The 20609-nt window shown below is 41.4% G+C and overlaps 1 protein-coding gene across 4 annotated transcripts in view; it reads left to right on the top strand.

The window, feature by feature from the left end:
- LOC138294138 (E3 ubiquitin-protein ligase TRIM39-like) overlaps positions 1-20609 on the top strand; it is a 431514-nt gene that overhangs the window by 317905 nt on the left and 93000 nt on the right. For all 4 annotated transcript variants that reach the window (XM_069233336.1, XM_069233333.1, XM_069233334.1 and 1 more), the window contains one exon: positions 14514-14653. In XM_069233336.1, coding sequence (XP_069089437.1) covers positions 14514-14653 — 140 coding nt within the window. The remainder of the gene's footprint in view (positions 1-14513; positions 14654-20609) is intronic.

Here is a 20609-nt window from a genome sequence, read left to right as displayed (position 1 = left end):
TGTGCCCATTTTGGAAATACAAAGGTTTTCTTGATAGCTATTTTTCACTCTTTATATTTCAGCAAATGAATTGCTGTATACCCGTTATAGAATGAAAACGCCCTGCAGGGTGCAGCTCATTTATTGGCTCTGGGTACCTATGGTTCTTGATGAACCTACAAGCCCTATATATCCCTGCAAACAGAGGAGTCCAGCAGACGTAACGGTCTATTGCTTTCGAAAATCTGACATTGCAGGAAAAAGTTAGAGTAAAACGCAGAGAAAAATTGCTGTTTTTTTCACCTCAATTTCAATATTTTTCTTTTTCAGTTGTTATTTTCTGTAGGAAACCCTTGTAGGATCTACACAAATGACCCCTTGCTGAATTCAGAATTTTGTCTACTTTTCAGAAATGTTTAGGTTTCTGGGATCCAGCATTGGTTTCACGCCCATTTCTGTCACTGACTGGAAGGAGGCTGAAAGCAAAATCTTTTTTACAAATGGGGTATGTCCCAGTAAAATGCCAAATTTGTGTTGAAAAATTGGGTTTTCTGATTCAAGTCTGCCTGTTCCTGAATGCTGGGAAGCTGGTGATTTTAGCACCGCAAACCCTTTGTTGATGCCATTTTCAGGGAAAAAACCACAAGCCTTCTTCTGCAGCCACTTTTTCCCATTTTTTTTTTTTTTTTTTTTAAACGACATTTTCCCTGTATTTTGGCTAATTTCTTGGCCTCCTTCAGGGGAACCCACAAAGTCTGGGTACCTCTAGAATCCCTAGGATGTTGGAAAAAAAGGACGCAAATTTGGCTTGGCTAGCTTATGTGGACAAAGTTATGAGGGCCTAAGCGCGAACTGCGCCAAATAGCCAAAAAAAGGCCTGGCACAGGAGGAGGAAAAGGCCTGGCAGCGAAGGGGTTAATGGATTATGCTAGCCTCCTGTCTTGACATAAAATCGGAGATTAGATTAACATTTAAGATTAAATATATCAAAAACTTACTCTAAAAGTAAGGTGGAAATAATGTCAAAAGATTGTGTTTGTAGTTTGTCAAACTAATGCAGTGCACACACACACACAGCCAGTTTGATACCTATGGTCATCTGTAACAGCTAATAACATTACAGTACCTAGTATGAGCGATTGTTTCAGATGACTAAATGTATAAAAAACCTGTCATAGATGGAAATTGAGAGGCGGTTGTCAGACGTTTTTGGCCGCAAAGCAGAGCATTCTTGTTGAGGGGTCCGTTATTAACCATGGACTGGCCCCCTATGTAACAACTATAGTTTCAATATCATTCACAAACCATGCAATACTCATTGGCATCCTCAGCCCATACATTTGTCATATACATTCCTGATTTGTTATTTACAGTAGTCTAGTTTCAGGAGGATCAAACGTATTCTTAAGCCTTTACCCCCCGCCCCATATTCCATCAAGTCGTCTGTCCATTTACCTTTAGTATAAGTTTTTTTTTTTTTGTGTTTTTTTTTGTTTTTTTTGTCTTCTCAACTGTACAAAGTCCGCTACATCCCTTGCTAGACATCAGCCTGAGTGGGTAAAGTTTGTGATGCTGAATTGCTATCCTCTACAGTTAATCCCAAAGCAGTACATTTACCCTTACTCTATTTTTTCAGCAGAACCCCAAACTGTCACTGTTGTAAGGACTCCAGGGGTGGTTTCCCAGTTGCCTTGTGTAGTCTTGAACTATGTTTGTGCAATAATTTTTTGAGCAAGGACCGAACCTTTTCATACATGCAAGAAGTCTTCTCTTGGCAGTCTAGATATAGGGAATCCAGAGGCTTTTGTTGGGTAAGTTTTACTAAGCTTTTGGGGTATTAAATGTCAAATGGATATAATTTTAACTGTCAGTGGGAATCTAGCATTCAGATTTTTAAAAACATATTTTCAGACTACATCCCAGCATCTTTCAGAACTCGATTCCTCAAACTCTGCTGTGCATTTTTTCCTAGATGGTGGGGGGGGGGGGGGAGACAATGGGGCTGGTTCTGCTCCTGCTCCAGAATATATCCAAATGCTGATCAGTAATAGTCTATTTACTCTCCCTAAAATCTATATCAATATCTTAGGGCCAACCTACAAAACCACCATTCTCCTCTTGACCCAAAGGGTCTTTTTAAAGAAATCACTGTGTCACTTCATGACTCTCGTAGCTGAGAAAGGCAAATGCAAGTTTGTGATCTGACAGGGGTTTGTTACTGACAGTAGCAAGAAAACATTCTGCAGTCACTAGAGCCTGAATTCGCTCAGAGATCCATACCAAGCACTTGGGTGACCAACGCTTCCACTTTCCCTACCCAAACTTCAACTCTGCCTGGACCACAGGCAATAACATCATTATATAACTTTCTTAGCTATGGTACCCCTGCATGTCCCTCCACCCAACACTACTTTCACTCTCCTCCAAGAACTCTCATGGTCATCCTACTTACTAGATGACTTTGAACTAGGACTATAGAACCAGTTCAAGAACCACATCTTGATTCATAGTTCTGGCCTCCTTAACCGGGCTGTCACTCTCTATATACCTAGCCCAGACAAATTGCTCCTTTTTCTCAACTCCTAAAACAGATTAATCCTCTTCTCCTCTTACCCAAGCAGAGTCAGTTCAGTTATCCACACTCAGTTCTCCATTCCACCCCACCTTTTACTCATGTACTTTCTCGCTAGGTCACCCCAGCCCCACTCATGTTAGTTTCCTTTTCATCCAATTCACTACACAAGTCTTTTCTTTCCTTCTACCTGACTCCTCATGTCTGTTCCCAGCTTCATCCCTGACAATCTCAATCATTCCCGAGTCTTTCCCCTCCCTCTCTATGGTGAGATACTCCTACCTATACACCACAGCACCCCATCCCACCTTCCTTGTAAGACTCGTGGGAAAAGCTCAGACTTGTCTGTCCCAAAATCAAATCTAAACCTGCTCCATTTGCTTCAAATTGTGCACCAAACGATGGCTCGAGCCCCTCCCCAAATCTCTTCATTGTCCTCCTGGTTGTTCTGAGGCACAATCTCCGAGAAGATAAACTGATGCAATTCTACTGGCTTCACATAGGAGCAAGATTAAACTCAGATTGCCTTATCTGCAATTCCAAGGTCGTGTCTGCTGACTTTTCAACTCACAACCTTTGTTTGTTTCAAGTAAGTGGGCCAACACCACATGCTGGTCCTAGGAAATCTAAAAATGTGACCTATCAAGATAGTTCCAAAATAAACCCAATTGGGCATCGACTGAAATATGCCATATGACGTCGTCATTATACGGATCTAAAACTAAATGTAAAAAGGGGCCAAAGTAAACCAAAGAGAACGACTCATGGCTATTGACTATTAAATGCATTAACAACCAGGATCATTTGAGACATTTGTGTCTGTAAAGCAAGCTATCCGACACTCCATCCTCGTACTAAAAAAAATATCACTACACTGCAAGTGATCAATACATAAAATATATTGAAGGCGGTCAACAGAAGCATACAAGCTACAATGCAAGCATAGCATAGACACATTCGAAATTAACTCTGAGATACGGTTGTCATGCCAGCCTCTCACCCTCCCTTTGATGAAGAGAAATGAGGTCCAACTCATTGATACCATAGCAACACTCAAATCCCTGCAGGGTACTACAACCAGACAAAAGAACTCGACAAAGATAATACAACACTATATTCACGGACTGCCCTTACTGAACTGACAGCCATCACCTTTCCAATTCCAGTTGGCCTTGTTAAAGTGTTTTTATTAATTTCAAAAATAATGCTGAATTCAGATAAGCTTAAGTTAGCATGACTAGGCCACAGCCTGCTTGCTTTGACATCTTTTGATATTTGCAGAACGAAATATGCAGTTTTATTTTATGTGAACGAGCTTATCCACTTGCATGTATTTCTGTGTGCTTTTCTATGTCAGGAAATCAGCAAAATAGAAGCCTGATCCATGGTCTCTATATTAATAAATTGTATTATTTGTTTCTTTTGAGGAATCCATGTCCAGGATGTTCCGGTCTTTGCACCTTTCAGGGTCCTTTGCATGAGCGTTTCCTAGGGACCATTCATTCCTTGAACTACCTATTCTATTTCTGCATTACATAAATGTCCTGTCACTTCCTTTATTTGCTATGCACACCTCATTTATCAATATGCAGTAGAAGCAGGTGTTTCTATATGTATCTTATTCAATGTCTTATGTATTAGAAATTCATTGGCTTACTAGAATGGTACATTGCTAGTTCAACTTTGTCACATCTCACTATTGGATGTGTGGCTTTTTTGTATAAAGCCCTGTAAAAGATACTTTTGGAAAATGTCCCATGACCAACTGCCCCTTTAATATGATTTGCACTTAATCTTTTCTGGCTTTCCTTATGAGACAGATTCGGTCCTCTTTTTGAACTATAGTTAGTTTTAACTGCCTGCTTTCTTTGGAGGTTACCTTATGCTGTTCCTTTCACATTATTTGATTTTGATGTACTGTTGAGACATTGACAGCAATAAATTAACTATGATCAACCTTCTTTAATGATCTTAATTTTGAATAAACCTATATGGTTTAACTTGGAAATCTGCCCTACGTACGTTTTTGATTTGCTTGGTCTCAGCCTGGGAAGACTCATAGTCCTATAAAAGGCTTGAATTAAGAATAAAAAAACGCATGCTTATCACCGTAAACTCTAAAAGTATAAAAGGCACATCACCTAATCCCAAGTTTGCAACTAAACAGGCTATTTTATAACAAAACAATCGCTAGTAGGTCATACAGCCTGATAGCGCATGGAGCGGTAACGCCAGATTCTGAGGTCATTATGGAAGAAATGTGAAGTTCGGGGGGGGGGGCTCACCATTGTGCACAAGGTATCTTTAAACAAGCTGCCAGTAAGTAACTGCTCTGAGCTGGAATGCAAATCTTCACAGAAGAACACCCCCATCCACGATTAAATCTATCTACTTGCTTATCGTGCACCCACATACTCAAAACACCTAATTTGCAACAAACGCCTGTGATTTTTTTTTTTTTTTTTTTTTTTTTTTTTTTTACCACCCTCAGTCTAAATCATCCAAACCAGCTTGATCTTGGTAACTTCAGTACGTGGCTAGGGGAACAAGATCGACTCTCAGCAAAATTACTATCAAGCTTTCATGTTTTGGAAGTAACCGTTTTTTTCTGTGGCACTGGCATAACTACTTTAAAACCCTATAGTTATTAACAGGGAGCATCCATCTTGATATTCCTTTCAGTATCATTTTTGCAGAATATTGCAATTCCTAAAAGACATCTTCATTCAGGAACCCTGAAATGTGTGTGAGAAAAGCTGAAATAGGACACCATGGAAACTCTAATAACCAGAGGCGGTTTCTCTTTTATGGCTGAGGGGCTGTGCCCCTCTGAAATTGAACACATTCATATAAAAATTATTAAATAGATCGATTTAGTTAGAGATATGTTCATATCTCTAAACAAATCGAATCATTTAAATCTGGGCTGTCTGTCCTAGGCTGCCTGACCCGCCTCGCTTTGAAGCATGAGATGAAGCCATGCAGTAAATAAACGATTTACACTGACACGCAGGACTGACTGCTCTAAAGCACTTCATTTCCATTGTGTTCTATGTCAGTATCAACTATAGGCCAGTGATGCTTTTAGCGTCATGATTTTGGGCTTGGGAGTCTTCATCCCTGCGTGAGGGCAGCCATTTGTCATTAGCAGGCATAGATCCCACCCTTTCCCCATTCATCACCCACTAGGAGTGGATGCAAGCATGTGTGATTTAGTGCCTTGTCTTTGGTAAAGGTAAGAGTTATAATGTTAATCTTGTGTTGTTTTTATTGTACTGAGACCCCTTGTCATACTAACCTCCCCATGTGACACCCCAGGCCGTGGCCGCAATTCGCTGGTTTCTTTAGAAATGGAGCTGCTGTATTTGTTCCTTGTGAAACTGTTTCAGAAGACTTCCAGGGTTTTGGCTCCCTTGCAAAATGGATCGAAATATCTGAGTGAAGCGCAAGGGGAGAAATACATGCTTACAGTAAAGACAGTTATCTGCTGTATGTTGTTAAAACTGGCCCTATCTTCATGCCCTTAACATTAATGACACAAACCTGGATTGATATCCAAGCAATGAATGTTAAAATGTGTGTAATGTGTCGGCCCTTTAGTTCCTCTTGTTTCACATGTTTTACTTAATATTGCATTCCCCAAGAATGCCATTTCATCATGCTGGTTCTGTGCATTGTATTACTGTTGCATATTGCATACTTTGACTCATGCCAGGTGTTTATGAAGGGCTTTGATTGAGAGCGCTGGTGTTGAGGCTGAATGTAAAGCTTAGTGCCTGACAGTGGGTTGGTTTCTCTGCAGAACACACTGAACAGGTGGTCATGTATTCCAGTTGCAAATTAAATTCAGTGTAAATGTGTGTGAAGGGGTGCCTAAAGGTCAAAACATTTAGAAGGCCAAGGCAAAATAAAATAAAGTGCTTAAATGTTAATGAGTGCAGTGTATGTTTGGGGGGGTAAAATTAGGAAATGTATTAAGGGGAGCGGGAAAAGAAGGTGCTGAAGAGGAAAGGGAGTAGGTTGAAAATGTGCAGCTGGATGAGATGTGAAGAGAAAAAGGGCATAAATATCTGACGTAAAACGCACACAACTGAAGGCCATAATCATTCCATAGGCCTCAATATTTAATTCACAGTCACACAATTTCAGAATTGAAACATTTCCAATGTTATTTATAACTCATTTATCTTAAATAGCTAACAAATGTTGACAAAGCCAATAATACTGACCGGTTTTAAATGTATGTCAGTTGTTGTGTTATATTTCTGGATGCAATAATATCTCAGAGAGAAACCAAAATGCAGGCCAGGTGGCACACTATGGGAATCAAAGAACTTTATTTTACATGATCCCTTTTAGAGAACCCCCACTTTTTTCATCCCACTTAAAGATCTGTATGCACATATCTCTGTATGATTGATTGCAGCCAGCAGCTGTGAGTGCTTCCTGATGGCTGGTTAAAGCATTTTCTTCCAAAGTTGATGCTGCATGCAGTGCAAGACACTGGGCAAGCACACACTTTAAAGGGCCTGAAGTTGTTGCGCTGTACAATTTGCACATTAAAGTAACTGTTGTATGTATTAATGCACTAAGATATGGGGCAGTTTTGAATGTATTTAGTATTTCAAGGCTATACGTTCCCACTGCTTTATAAACCTTGCTTTCTCCCTAAATTTGCTTTCAAATGTACCATTTGTTACGCTTTTTTTTTTTTTTTTTTTTTCAGTTTCATACACAACTTTTACGCCCCACCACTTTCAAATGTCACCAGCCGCTACTGCTAGTAACAACCAGAAAGCCAGGCCCTGAAGACTTTAGCTGCATGACAGCAGTTCCAAAATGGAGTTTATGGCTTAGAAAAGTCTTCAATTAGACACTGGAAAACTCATACTTAACTCATCAAGTCGGTAAAGTCTCACCAATTTGCCTGCAAAGCTGTTAACACAACACTCACACATAAATAGAGGAAAACACCAGTCCCGTAAAAACAACCCAATACTCCTATCAACTCCACATGTACAAATCAACCATTAGGAAATAAGAAAAATTAACACCTAGCCTTACATTTGCATTAAGCCTTGCATGAGTCTTAAGAATCGTCGCTAAAGTTAAATACTTAGGAAGCTGATCCAGTTAACTGATTTCCCCACAACTTCTCTGTGATGCTTTGGCTGCTAATTTTGTATGAAAAGCAAAAGACTTAGGGCCATATGTACGAACACATTTTCCCATTGACACAGAATGGGAAAAACCCTTTGCTACATCTGGCCCTTACTCGCCCTTCTCAGCTCGAAGGTGCAAAGAAATAAGACCTATCTCAAATCAGATGCACATAACCATGACTGAATGAAGCATCCTTAGTACTTTTTTCCAATTATCGGGTCAAGCATTACGTGCAACGGTATCACAAAGCAGAAAATCTGGAACATCTGCTGTCTGCAGAGAAATCCTAGCAAAGTCTATTGCGGAAGCCACACACACCTCATCCACAATCATTCTAAAAGAGCTCAATGCTCATCTGTCAAACCAGTCATAAAGAAATCTGGCCTGGACGCAAACATTTTCCCCAAATTACAAAGTGTTAAAATGCTATTTGTGATACTTATGGGAAGGCACCCTATATCCAAACATTACAAACTAGAGACCAGCCCAAGGAAAAGCCACAGGATGGACAGAGAAAGAAAAACCCTCACCCACCAGGGTTATCTCTTGGTGGCATGCTTCATCACCGTCTCTGTGAGATCTAGTAAGTCATTAAAATAATTTGGAGGCAGGTATTTTTAACTCACCCATGACCCCACCACTCCTATCCCTCTTATAATCCACATTGGTGAGACTACAACAGCGCTACCACGTAATATGTTGGTCGTAGCACGCCCTACTCTGCAGCAGAACAGGAAGAAACCCAATGATGAAGCATGCCAGAAAGGGATAGCCCTGGTGGGTGAGGGTTTTTCTAATAAATAATATTTTCCTTCTTTCTCTGTCCATCCTGTGGCTTTTCCTTGGGCTGGTCTCTAGTTTGTAATGTTACATAGAATATAAGGAAGACAGACATAGCCCAATTATCTCCTTCTCCCCTTTGTTTGTGTACCCTATATCCAAATACATGAACTAACTGAGGAAAACATCTTTCCAGATGCTCAGTCTTGGTTATCTCTCAGATACTATTCATTATTCATCGGAGATTCTCATGGCTGGTAATTTACAGATTCGCAGCTAACTGTGCAGACCTTATGTACCTGCTAGGATGCATAGTTGGAAATGTAAAAATAATTTTAAATGCTCAGGTACAGCAAAAAGCAAGATGAGTGAAATGTATGACTAACTTTTTTCTCTGAAGCCTCATCTTTATAATAACTGACAACATTTATCTGATGTGTTAGGGTATTCTGCTTGCTCTGTTAAAAAAAAAATCAGACCAAGCATTTAAAGTGCTAGGATTTCTTTTGAGATAGTAGCTATACAACCCGTGCAGAAGTCTCACTAACCATTACAAGTAGGTCGTTCACAAAGCGTATTATGCCTAAAAAACTCAAATGCAAATTATTACCAATGCTTCCCATGGACGTCATTTAGGGTTTGCAATTGCGACCCCTGCATGCCCCTCGCCCCCCGGCACTGCCTTTGAGACCCCTGGCCTCAGAGGGGGCAAAATCAGTGCCAGGAACAGTGTCAGCTCATCATTGTAGGCGTTGCTTGGGGCTCAGCTCGCTTTTTCTCTTTTTTTAATTTCATTAACCGTGAATAATGTTTCATTATTCACTCATAGTGTAACAGAAAATGGAGTACAGTTAGATGTGATATTATTTTCCCGGGCAGTTTAGGTAAGTAAAAAAAGATTTTAAATGTATGTTGCGTGCGTGCTTGCGAGTGTATTTACGTGAGTTTGTGTAATTGTGACTGTGTGTATGTATAAGCATGGGTTTGAGTGAAATTGAAGGTCAAAGGGCATGTGATGTCACTTCTGCTACCCTGGCATTTTGGTGAGTTGACGTTAGTGATACCTTCCTCACTACATGTGCCAAACCGAAAGAGCTCAAATGGTCATCTATGAAACCTCTTCTGAAGAACCTAGTCAGGACGGAAATAACAGCGCAGTTTAAAGACCCAACGATATGCCGGATTAAACCCAGTGGAGGCCCCTAGGCAGTGGAAATCCCCCCCCCACACACTTTTGTAGATTGTCTTCTAATACGTTAATCAATATTTTTATCCGTTGTCACAGGGGGTCCCTAAGAGGAGTGGCGCTCATAGACTGGTGTCTACTTTGCCTATTTGGTAATCCGGAAATGTGAAATTAATCGCAAAAGTAGACTATATGCAAATGCAGAAATGCATTGAAAACAATTCCGTATACAGCCAGTCTACTGCTCTTCCAGAAGGCAGAATCTATCAGTCTTTACAGTGAATGGACTAAGAACATAGGTGGATGCTAATGGAGTGGCAGCCTTTATCCTGCAGCACCTCTGCTTCTCTCTCCACCACCCAACATCACTGGCCAGACACAAGAATACAGGCATCCAAGAAATACCTTGAACTGAATGACCATCTTCCCGTCGAATCCAATATCCCACTAAGACCTTTTGTCTCAAAATTCTACCACTTGGGTACCAGCCTTCCAAGGGGCTCAACCATCTCTCCCCCCTCAATTTCAGCATCTGCCTTAGTCCTTTTCATGGACTGATTAACCATTCGGCCCGACCTACTACACCTGTGTCCATGGCCCACAGATCATCCGCAAATTAAACAATCCCAGTTGCACCATGGCACCCAGATTAGCACACCACTCATCGCAATGAAAGACTGGATTACTGGCCACCACCTTAAACTAAACCGGGACAAAAACAAAATACTTCAAAATGGAAACTGGCCACCAGAATAGAATCCTGGTCTGGCCTTCAGACCAAGGATAAGTGTTCCCAGCACGCAGCATAAACGTTCGGAATATTACTAGATGCAGCTGTTACTCTTGAAGCACATGTAGACGCTGCAGGGCAATCTTTATATAGGTTCTGAATCTCAAGGCAGATTATTCCCCATCTAGCTTTTTCCCGTAGACTAAAAGCCACAGCTGTGCTCCTGCCCTCACCTGTACTACGCAAACTGACGTTACTTAGGAGCCCAGAAATCTCTCCTAAATAAATTACAGTGGGTGCAAAACTCTGCAACCAGTCTATTCCTAAACATGAAGCCCGGGGACCACATCATGCCTGACGTTGTGACCTTGCACTGGGTCCTAGTGTCGAGCCTTATCCTGTTCATTAGCCCAAGCCAATAAGCTGTAGGGAATAAGAAAGCCACTGTACACTTTTGGAGACTTCAAATTTTCGGGCCCTAAGATATCAGGGCACCTTTAAGAAATGTGCACCAATCACGACTCTGGCGACCCACAAAGCAAAACTGAATTACAATACAACCAGACACAGAACCTTAACAAGTTTAGGTAAAGTAAACCAGCATTAAGCACACTTTTGTCTTTCGCACACCCTTTAAACATAAGCATTCCCACCAACAGTGCCACTTTTGCCACAACACTTCCAGACTATGTACATCTCACCCAACTGTTCCCACAAAAGTCATACAACCACACTTGTGCATCAGAATATGCAGGTTCACTGGCATTCCATCCAGACAGTTGCAGTGCTGAGATGCCTCACTAGTAGCAGTGGCACGCTATGCAAGTGACAGGTAACAGAGCATAAAGCTCGCCCAATTCCAGAATACTTTATCAAACAACCTGCCTAACATCTTGCTTTGGTTCAATTCGACTGAGGCTGCTACAAATCCTTAGCATTGTGCTGGTGTGTATACTAGGCAGAGACTGCAAGAATGTAGATTTCAATCCATGTTGGCGCACACCACACTTCCAATGGATGACGACTTAAGTGAAAGGAGCTATGTACATAGCAAGCAACCCAGGTGGCTCGTTACCAATCTGAAGAGGACAGACTGATGAAAGGTAACATGTAGTAAATATGCAGTGTGTGTGTGTGTGTGTGTGTGTATATATATATATATATATCTATATATATATATATATATATATCCTCCTCCAGTCTCTCCTTCCCAAAAGACAACAATTACTCCGTAAACATGCTTTACAATGGTTATTCAATTAGATGGGAAAACAGAACGTGTTTTGCAGTAACGCCTTTCTCAACCTGAAAACACAACCATCTGGGATGTGTGTGTGTGTGTGTGTAAATATATATATATATATATATATATATATATATATATATATATGTGTATGTATGTTTGTGTGTGTATATATCTCCTATTGACGATAGCCAGTAGGTATAGTTAAGACCTAATTTCCTTAGGAAAATCGTTTCTTCTTATGCCAATAGCTTTGGTCCTGTTTCACGAATCGTCGCAAAGTTTTCAAAACTAGTTTGCTACTTACTTCTGCTGCTGTTTGGAAAGTTTTGGTGTAGTTGGTTAAGCGGGGGCAGAAAAAAAGGGGTCCCAAAACACAGTTTACCCATATAGTGACACATAGGGATTTTAGACTCGACTATAGCCTGAACTGCTGGGTGGAATTGCACCAAATTTGTCAAAGTTAGATCTTGGTCCAGAAAGAGTGCTTTTTCTAATTTGGTGTGAATCTGTGCAGTGGTTTTCGAGTTAAGGAAAAATAAATCTAGATATCTTGTGGATGTGGATCCAGGGGGAAAAGCAAGGCACTGATTGGTTGGCAGCAACATGAGAGGACAAGATGCTGGTATCCTGACACCCTAGGACAGTTGAAAGGGGCTCTGTGGGACTCCTCTTAGTGAAAATTGCCCCCCCCCCCCCCATTTTTTTGGGCTGATTCGCAGATCCACCATGGTGTTCAGCATGACCTCATACCCCCCCCACCCCACCCTCACATCCCCCTCAAGTGTAAATCTGTGGATCCAAAATCCAATAAAAATACACCCACTCACACACCAAAACCCACTGCACACAGCCTGGGGTTGAGTGCATGCGGAGGGGCTGGCCTCTGCAGCCAGGACCTGGAGCCCACCCCCTCATGCCAACCCTTGCTGTGCACGGCTGAAGGCCATGCACGGCGGTGGTAGTATTAACATATGGCAATTAATATATTTACGTTACGTCTGTGTCATGTGTGCTTTAATGTTGAACAATGAGCGGACCCTGCCCTTGACAGGAAACATAACTCTCTTTTCTCAAATCTCGACACCATAACTCGACGTCACTTACGGTCACTTTTCCTGGAGAGATCTTTCTCTGTGGGATTCTTTCAAATAAGAGGAGGGCTCTTTAGATGAAGATTGATTCTCTTCAAAGCCTCTTGATGAACTAGCTTTTCCTCTCTCATGGAGTCCATGAAGCCTTTTTTTCTCTATCCTTTAGAGTATTCCTGGATAGCTTCTGGCAGTGAGGACAAGAGTCAGAGCAATGGGACTCAGGCAGACGATACAGACTTGGTGAGGGTCAGTCTGAGCTGCTTTCTACCCACAGGAAGGGCCCTTCAGAAAAAGTGAAGGCATTCTTGACAGAATTTTTTTTTTTCTGAAAGGAAAAAAAAGATTCTCTGTACACTAGGTACTGAGAACAATTAAATGATGTTAGTAGTAAAAGTTTTAAAAAGTGTTTTCTTGGCAATTTGTCAAAAAAGGCAGACCTTGTAGCTCCAGGACAGGGCCTGACTGGGAATAAAAAAAGCAGTTGAGTGCAAGTGTGAAGCATTGGTTGGCCCCAGGAGGCTGGAAACGAGTGATTGGATTATGAAAGCTTGCTGCTTTTGTTACTGGGGGCTGACATTGCAGCACTGTTGGAAAAATGGCCCCCAGAAACGAAACCACCCCCCACCCTTTCAGCCTCTCGGGGAAACCCCTGATGTCCGGTATGGCTAGTCCTGCCCTGCTCCAGGATCATAAAAGTAGCAGCTGGAAAAATGAACAGACCTGTCACCTGTAAGGCATGATGTGATATAGGGAGTACTGTGAGGTTCTTAAAGTCCCAGTACCAGTTTTCTCGGTTATCCTTTGAATGGCAGCATAGTAACTAATAATGGCTCACATTTCCTTTTCAATAAAGGTTTGTAAAACTTTTTATATAGTCATTGTGTATTAATGACCTGATTTCATGTGTTAGGTTAGTTGCTTAAAATGAAAACTGTGTAATATGGCCGTTTTTAGCCTTTTCTACAGTCTGCAGGTTTATATATATATATATATATATATGTGTGTATGATGTATTATGTGCACGGTTATTGCATATAAATGATTAAGAAGTGCTATGCAGTCCCCATGCATAGGTGGGACTATTCACTGCTTATGAGTTTGATGAGCACTTCACTGGAAGAAAACTAAGATTACAGGTAAGCAATTCTTATTTTTTTACATGCAAATTCTGGTAATTGGTTTTAACATGAAGCAGCTCTTGCCCAAAGTGGAGTGGTATATCACAAAGAAATTAGAAGAACTCGATGTTATGTACGCCCTCCACAGCTGCCATCATGATAACATTGACTGTTAAGATATAGTAATTACTGCTTATGGAGTTTGGTTTGAGGCTTGTTTTATCGTTTAGATGCTTCACGCAGGCTCTTGTAATCCTGGAACTACGAAAGGTGTTGCAGCCGAAAGTTTCTTTTTTTCTTACTTTGTTAGTCCGTGATAGTGAACAATACAATTAAATAAATAAATGATCCTGTAGGTTGTGATTTTTCTGTGACCTTGAATTTTTCATAGTCTTGGAGACTGACTGGGATATGTATGTGTACTACAAATGAGATTGTGTGCAGGAGCCTTAGTTTATATACTTTGAGGGCTTTGATTGTTGTATGTTTAAAGTAGTGTGGAATGCGTGCTGTTCCTTTTACAGTAGATCCTTGCTACTTGGATTACCAGTTGTAAAGTGATGGTGAGCGGTACTGTGCAATTTTCTCTCCAAGATACTACAAGTTGTTAAGGAATCATTTATACTAATATAAATTGTGTTGCTCCAGGTGTAGCCAGGCACAGGTTCAGAAAGCAGAGCCGAAGGTGAAGAGGAAACTTGAGCAGGTGAAGAGCCCCAAAGAAATGGAGAAATGTGTTAAACGTAGGACTTTTCCAAAACTTGGCCATGCGATAAAGAGCTATCAAGGTAGATATATTTGTACTGCCTAATACATATTTTATTTATGGAGCTCTATTTTTTCTTCTCATCCAGCATCACCCTCTGCTTTAATACTTTGTACAGCAACGCCTGCGCTTAATCCTCGACTCATTCGTCAGAGGACCAGTTTGAGTAAAGGGTTCTCTTGTTTTGAAAAAGTGCTTCTTAAAGTAGCGTCCATACTAGAAATGCTGCATCACACGTAAACATTCTGTTCATTCTGTTTACAAGCATCAGCCTATATGTTTTAGTTGGTTAGTGACACCATGTGCCAAGAAAGCAATGCGGTCAAGAAAATGGCAACACTCTGCTTTTGACCAGAGAGGGCGAAGGGCTCAACAGGACCACACCTCCCAGGTACATTGGCGGGAGGAGGCCACCTACGATGCACTGCCACGCCCGAAGGCACATTAATTAAGACTCGTGGTTCTGCCGAGCGGACCGTGCCTGGGCATATGCCCGGGCCAAAAGCGTGCCAGTCTGCGGCCGAACGAGGCTGGGCCTGCCCTCTTTGTTTTTCTACTAAATTAGGCCGTTTAGCAATGTATGGTCACAAGCAATGATGAGTAAGTAATTGGGACGTTAATGTGTGCTATTATTGTTTCCCCATACTGGATGCCTGCTCTTCTGCATCTGCAATTTGATCTATTGAAGGGGGTGTTAATATATACCATACAATATGGGCAAACGGAAAACTGGAAGTCAAAAGATAGATATTGAACCTTGTTGTTCCACCATTGATTTCTTTTTAGTACAGAAGGTGGGGGTCATCTCTAAGGAAATTGATCTTGCTAAAAGGCGTCTATCTTTGCGGGCAGCTGGATTGAGTGAAGGAATGGAGGGATCATCCAGACCATTAGACCTGGTAACTGATACTCATCATACTTTAGAACTGGAGGTAATGAGGAATGGTGATGATCATTCATGGTATATGGCTACAGCTACTGCTACCCCTATATTAGCCAATCACCCGCCTGCCGTAAAAAGGAAGAAATGGTGCGGAAAGGGGGCTGACGGCGATTTGGGCCTTATTATGTTAGTTAAACCTGAACCCATACCTTGGAATAATTTTATCTGTCCTTAATGATCTGCTTAAGCCACTCAAAGATACTTTGGATACATTTGAGGGGGGAGGTGGAGAAAATGTTTGTCAGAAGCTTTCTTTGCCCATGGTGGACCCTAATTCCCAAACTACTGTTGTACAGAATGTTGCACAAAATGAGTTAGGCCCGCATAGTTATATAACAGGGCACAGACACCATAGATGAATGCTGTTTAGCACCGAGCCCTACGCGGAGGGACCTTACCTTAGGGCAGCAAAGGGAGGCCATTGGTGTAGGCCAATCTAGCGGGTGGCATACAACTATCAGAAGCTGTACGGCTTGCCACCGGATGGCTTAAGACCCACTATAAACTTCAAAGTGTCTGGCACGTCCCAGCCATGTAACATCTTGAACCCACAGAATACTGTCTGCCCATTTGCAAATGAGGGAGGTTGTTTCTACTATTGATTTACCTCCAGAGTGTTCTGTTATTATCATGGCTAATGTCCTGCCTCTACGGCCAGGCCAGAGTGAACTCCAAGGGACTCTGTGGTGTAGGTCAGGTTAGCTTGTGGCATACAACTCAGTAAGAAGCTGTACGGCTTGCCACCGGATGGCTCAAGACCCACTATAAAATTCAGTGTCTGGCATGTCCAACCATGTAACATCTGGAACTCACAGAATTCTGTCTGTCCAGTCGCAAACAAGGGAGGATCTTCCTACTATTAGTTTACCACCAGAGGACAAAGCTGTGCACTGGTTGGTCCAAAATGTATTTACAATAGATAATGCCCACCGGATCATCCTAATTCGAAGAGTAGGCTGGGTGGGACCGCTAGAGAGAGATTGTGGGCGTGACTGTATAATCATTAATTTTAGGAGCTCTAGACTTGAGGGACATTTTATTTAGGGCTACTTTACGCCCCCAACATGGCAATACTCCATTATTGCTCCTGTTGGGTGCATTCTATCGACATCTGCAACCTGTACAATCAGGGCACCCCCCGGTACACCCTTGCCCTGAGCCGATCAATAATTCACACTATACCCCCTCAGTGCCATTAAGTAATAGATATCAGGCCTTGAGTTTACTTTCGGATAACGATTGACAAAATCACAGGGGCCACGTGGACGGTCAAGAGAGGGGGCCTTGGATGGTGGTGACCACTGAAAAGACAATGTCTATTGGTTTTAGTGAAATTTGAAAGAACCACGGCACATCCAATCAGTCCAAATGTATATCCTTTAATCTATTGGTTTTAGTAGTGCCCCTAGAGTGACCCATGGGCCACATGGGGTGGACCCTGTGGCCTGTATTAATAACCTTGATTGGGCATTAATGGAAACGTTTTTAAGCACCAATAGCTAGACAGAGGCAGGGAATGGGGATAATGAGTATATTAGAAATAATAACGAGCACCACAATTTCGCTACATGGAATGTCCAAGGTCTACGTAGTAAGATTCAGACAGAGGAGTGGTGTAACATCATTAATAAACTTGACCTGATTTGTATCCAAGAAACATAGTGCATTTCTCCTATCCATATGCAAGGATTTACCTCACAGTTCCTGCCTGCTAATCCTTTCCAATCTGGGAGGGCCCAGGGTGGGCTTCAGGTGCCTATTTCAAATAAACTCCCTGTAGTGGCCAAAAAGATTTCCTGGGAGACTCCTAACTTTCAACTGTTGTGGTCCAAGCATAAGAGTATGACCAATGTGGTACTAATTAATTATTATAAGTGTTTTTGATTCCACCTGTTGCAGAGCAGTTCATGCTCTGGACCAGAGTTAAACATTTTTAATGTCCGATCCATTCTAATTTTATTATATTATGAGTTTAAGATTTTAACATTTAATCGTGTTCCCTGCCAATATCCCGGACCTGTGGGCTGACCAGTCACGAGGGGCAGGGTATGATCATTTTTGTCATGATTATTACGGTGAGGCGCTCAACATGATTCTGTCTAAATATGATTTGATGTTAATGAAATGTAAAAATGGCGTTAATGGTGAGGTAATACCATCCTTTAGAGGTACTAATTCTGCGTCTGTAATTGATCACATTATAGTGTCTTCATTCACCAATAACGTATGTGATACCCCCTACATTGCCCGGTCATTATTGAGTGATCACAATCAGATTATGTATTCAACTGTATTTTGGGGCCCAAAGGATGTTTCAGATCACCATGAACCAGGTGGAGGCACATAGGATTAATGGGGTGAGACTGAAATGGAAAGATATAGACCCAGCCGACCTTCTGCAGAATATCGTACAAGAGTGTTTGCCTGAAATTAATTACTACCTACAAGAGGAAATCGAACCCTCAGGGTTGCTTAGTATATACAATAACTTTGCTAAAACAACTAAGGGTCTCTTGACATATCGCCCACAATTTAGGCAGACTGAGAAGAACAAAAGGTGGTTTGACCACACGTGTACCAAAGCCAGGGGGGACCTTTAACTAGCCCTTCACACATCACTCAGAGACCTGGTGCAACTAGGACATTGTGTGTAAAATACAGGGAAGCCCTAGAGCGAAGAAAGAAAGAGTTGAGGGAAGAGACATGGTCAAAGTTACCCTGGCGACTGATACAAATAATACAAAAATGTTTTGGGAAATAGTAAATGCCCCCTTTTTGTCTGAATGGGCGCCTCCTGAATTGGGTTCTAGTGTAGCCTGTGCAGCATGGGTGGACCACTCCTCCGGTTTTTAAGCAAAGGAGCGGTCCAGTAGATATAACTGGGCAATTGGAGTTGTGGCATACCAACCATTTACATATGACTATGGATGAGGTTCTCTCAGCTGTGTCAGTTAGTGCCGGGGGTAAGGCTCCACGACTGGATGGGGTATTGGTAAATGTTTTTAAATATAGTAATTTCTGGGTACCTATTCTGACTAGGCTGTCCAAATTTGATATGACTGGGGATATCCCAACCTCCTGGACTACCATGATTATACCCATCTATAAGAAAGGCGATAAAGCTGACCCTAAAAACTATCGCCCAAAATCACTGTTGGACTCATCTATGAAAATCCTTAGGGTTATTTTGGCAAGACTTAATGACTGGGCACTGGATAATATCATTTTTCCTGTCCAGTGTGGGTTCAGGAAAGGACTTGGTACTATTAAGCAATGTGTTAACCTAGATATGATCATAGGGAAGTATACCAAGGCCAAAAAAGGTGCACTCTATCTTTGCTTTGCAGACCTTAGTAGTGCCTTCGATCTAGTAGAACATGCCCTTTTATGGCCCACATTACTAGATTTGGGTGCCCCAAGGTATATTATCGATTTCTTGGCCCATTTATATAAAGATTTAACATGCAAAGTTCGCTTTGGGAAAATGGGAGAATGCACCACCCCTTCTAAGATTGGAAGAGGCATTCGCCAAGGCTGTACCCTTGCCCCACTACTGTTTTTTTTTTATCAATGGGGTGGTTACATTTCTGCAGGAAATTCAGGAGGACCCTCCTTACGTGGTAGGGCGGCCCGTACCTGCACTACTATACACTGATGATGATGTCCTGCCCCGTGGGGCTTCAGAAACTAATGAGTGGTTTTGAGCAGTTCATGACCTCTAAGGGTATGGTGATCATCAAATCTAAAACTTTTACTATGGCCTGTGGCCAAAAAACAAAGAAATGTAGGAGCGTTTATATTCACAATGCGGAGATTACTACTGTTAGTGAATTCCTTCAGTTATCTGGGTGTACTGTTCTCAAGCAGTGGGTTATGGGAACAACATATCCACTCAGGTAAGTACAAGTTAAGAAGGAATTCTTGCGCTATTTTTAGATTTGCTAGAAAACTAGGGAGTCGCCCCATAACCACTATGGTAAATATTTACAGGACTAGAGCATTATCCACAGTAGTATATGGAGCTGGAGTGTGGGGGTATACAAAAAGCACCACTTTAAAATTAGAGAAAATTTGTTTTTTTAAAGCGTTTGCTATGTTTGCCTACTTCAGCATTTAATTGGATAGTACATCAGGAGGTGGGTCTCCAATACCTGGAGGACGTGTTGCAGGTGAGCCCCTTGCTCCTATGGGGTAGTATCTGGTCCAAAGAGGAAATTGTTTTTACTAAGCAACTTATCATAGATTGTATAAAATTGATAATGCTCTTTGTATTCTATGACTCGCCTTAGACTGCTTTTAGATCTGTATTTAATATAACTATAAATCCAGACCCATAGAAAGTGTTGACATTACCAAAGAAACTTTTCAAGGACACTTTTTTGCAATATAGGGTGGACAGCAGGAAACCACTGAATCCATAAAATCCACTGGTGTGTGTGTGTGTGTGTGTGTGTGTATATATATATATATATATAGATCTAGATAGATATGTCCTTTTCATTGGAGGCAAGCAGAGAAGATTATCTACTAGGTGTTACTATTATGCAGCATTGGTTTGTTCTGACAAGATTAAGACTGGGAATAGCGCACCAGCATTCCCTAGTATGAGGTCCTGTCCTCATGACACCTAGATGCCCCTGTGATGGGGCAAGTAAACAGAGCACTTTATTTTGTAAGTTCTATGAACATCTTAGAATTTTTTATCTTAAACCTCTTTTTATGGAATACAATGTAAGAACACACTTGGTGGCATTGGAATCTCTATTAACTTTAAACAATCCCCATGTGTGCCATAGGGTGGCATTATATATCTTAAATGCCATACAAATTAGCAAGTGTCTTGTTTCTACCTTTGAGGAATCTGGATAAGTGAAATTGTTTTTGCTTTTTCCCGTTTTATTAATTTATTCTTTTATGATAATTGTCTTCATGAATTTGCGAGGTCTGCGCCAAGTGTTTTACATTTTTTTTTTTTTTTTTTTTCGTTTATGGTTAGCTTGTTTTTGTATTATGAATTAGGATATGATTGTGATGA

Source organism: Pleurodeles waltl, chromosome 4_2 (assembly GCF_031143425.1).
Source record: "Pleurodeles waltl isolate 20211129_DDA chromosome 4_2, aPleWal1.hap1.20221129, whole genome shotgun sequence".
In the NCBI taxonomy this organism is placed as follows: domain Eukaryota; kingdom Metazoa; phylum Chordata; class Amphibia; order Caudata; family Salamandridae; genus Pleurodeles; species Pleurodeles waltl.
The sequence above is the reverse complement of the archived record's forward strand: the minus strand, read 5'-3'. Positions and strand labels throughout refer to the sequence as shown.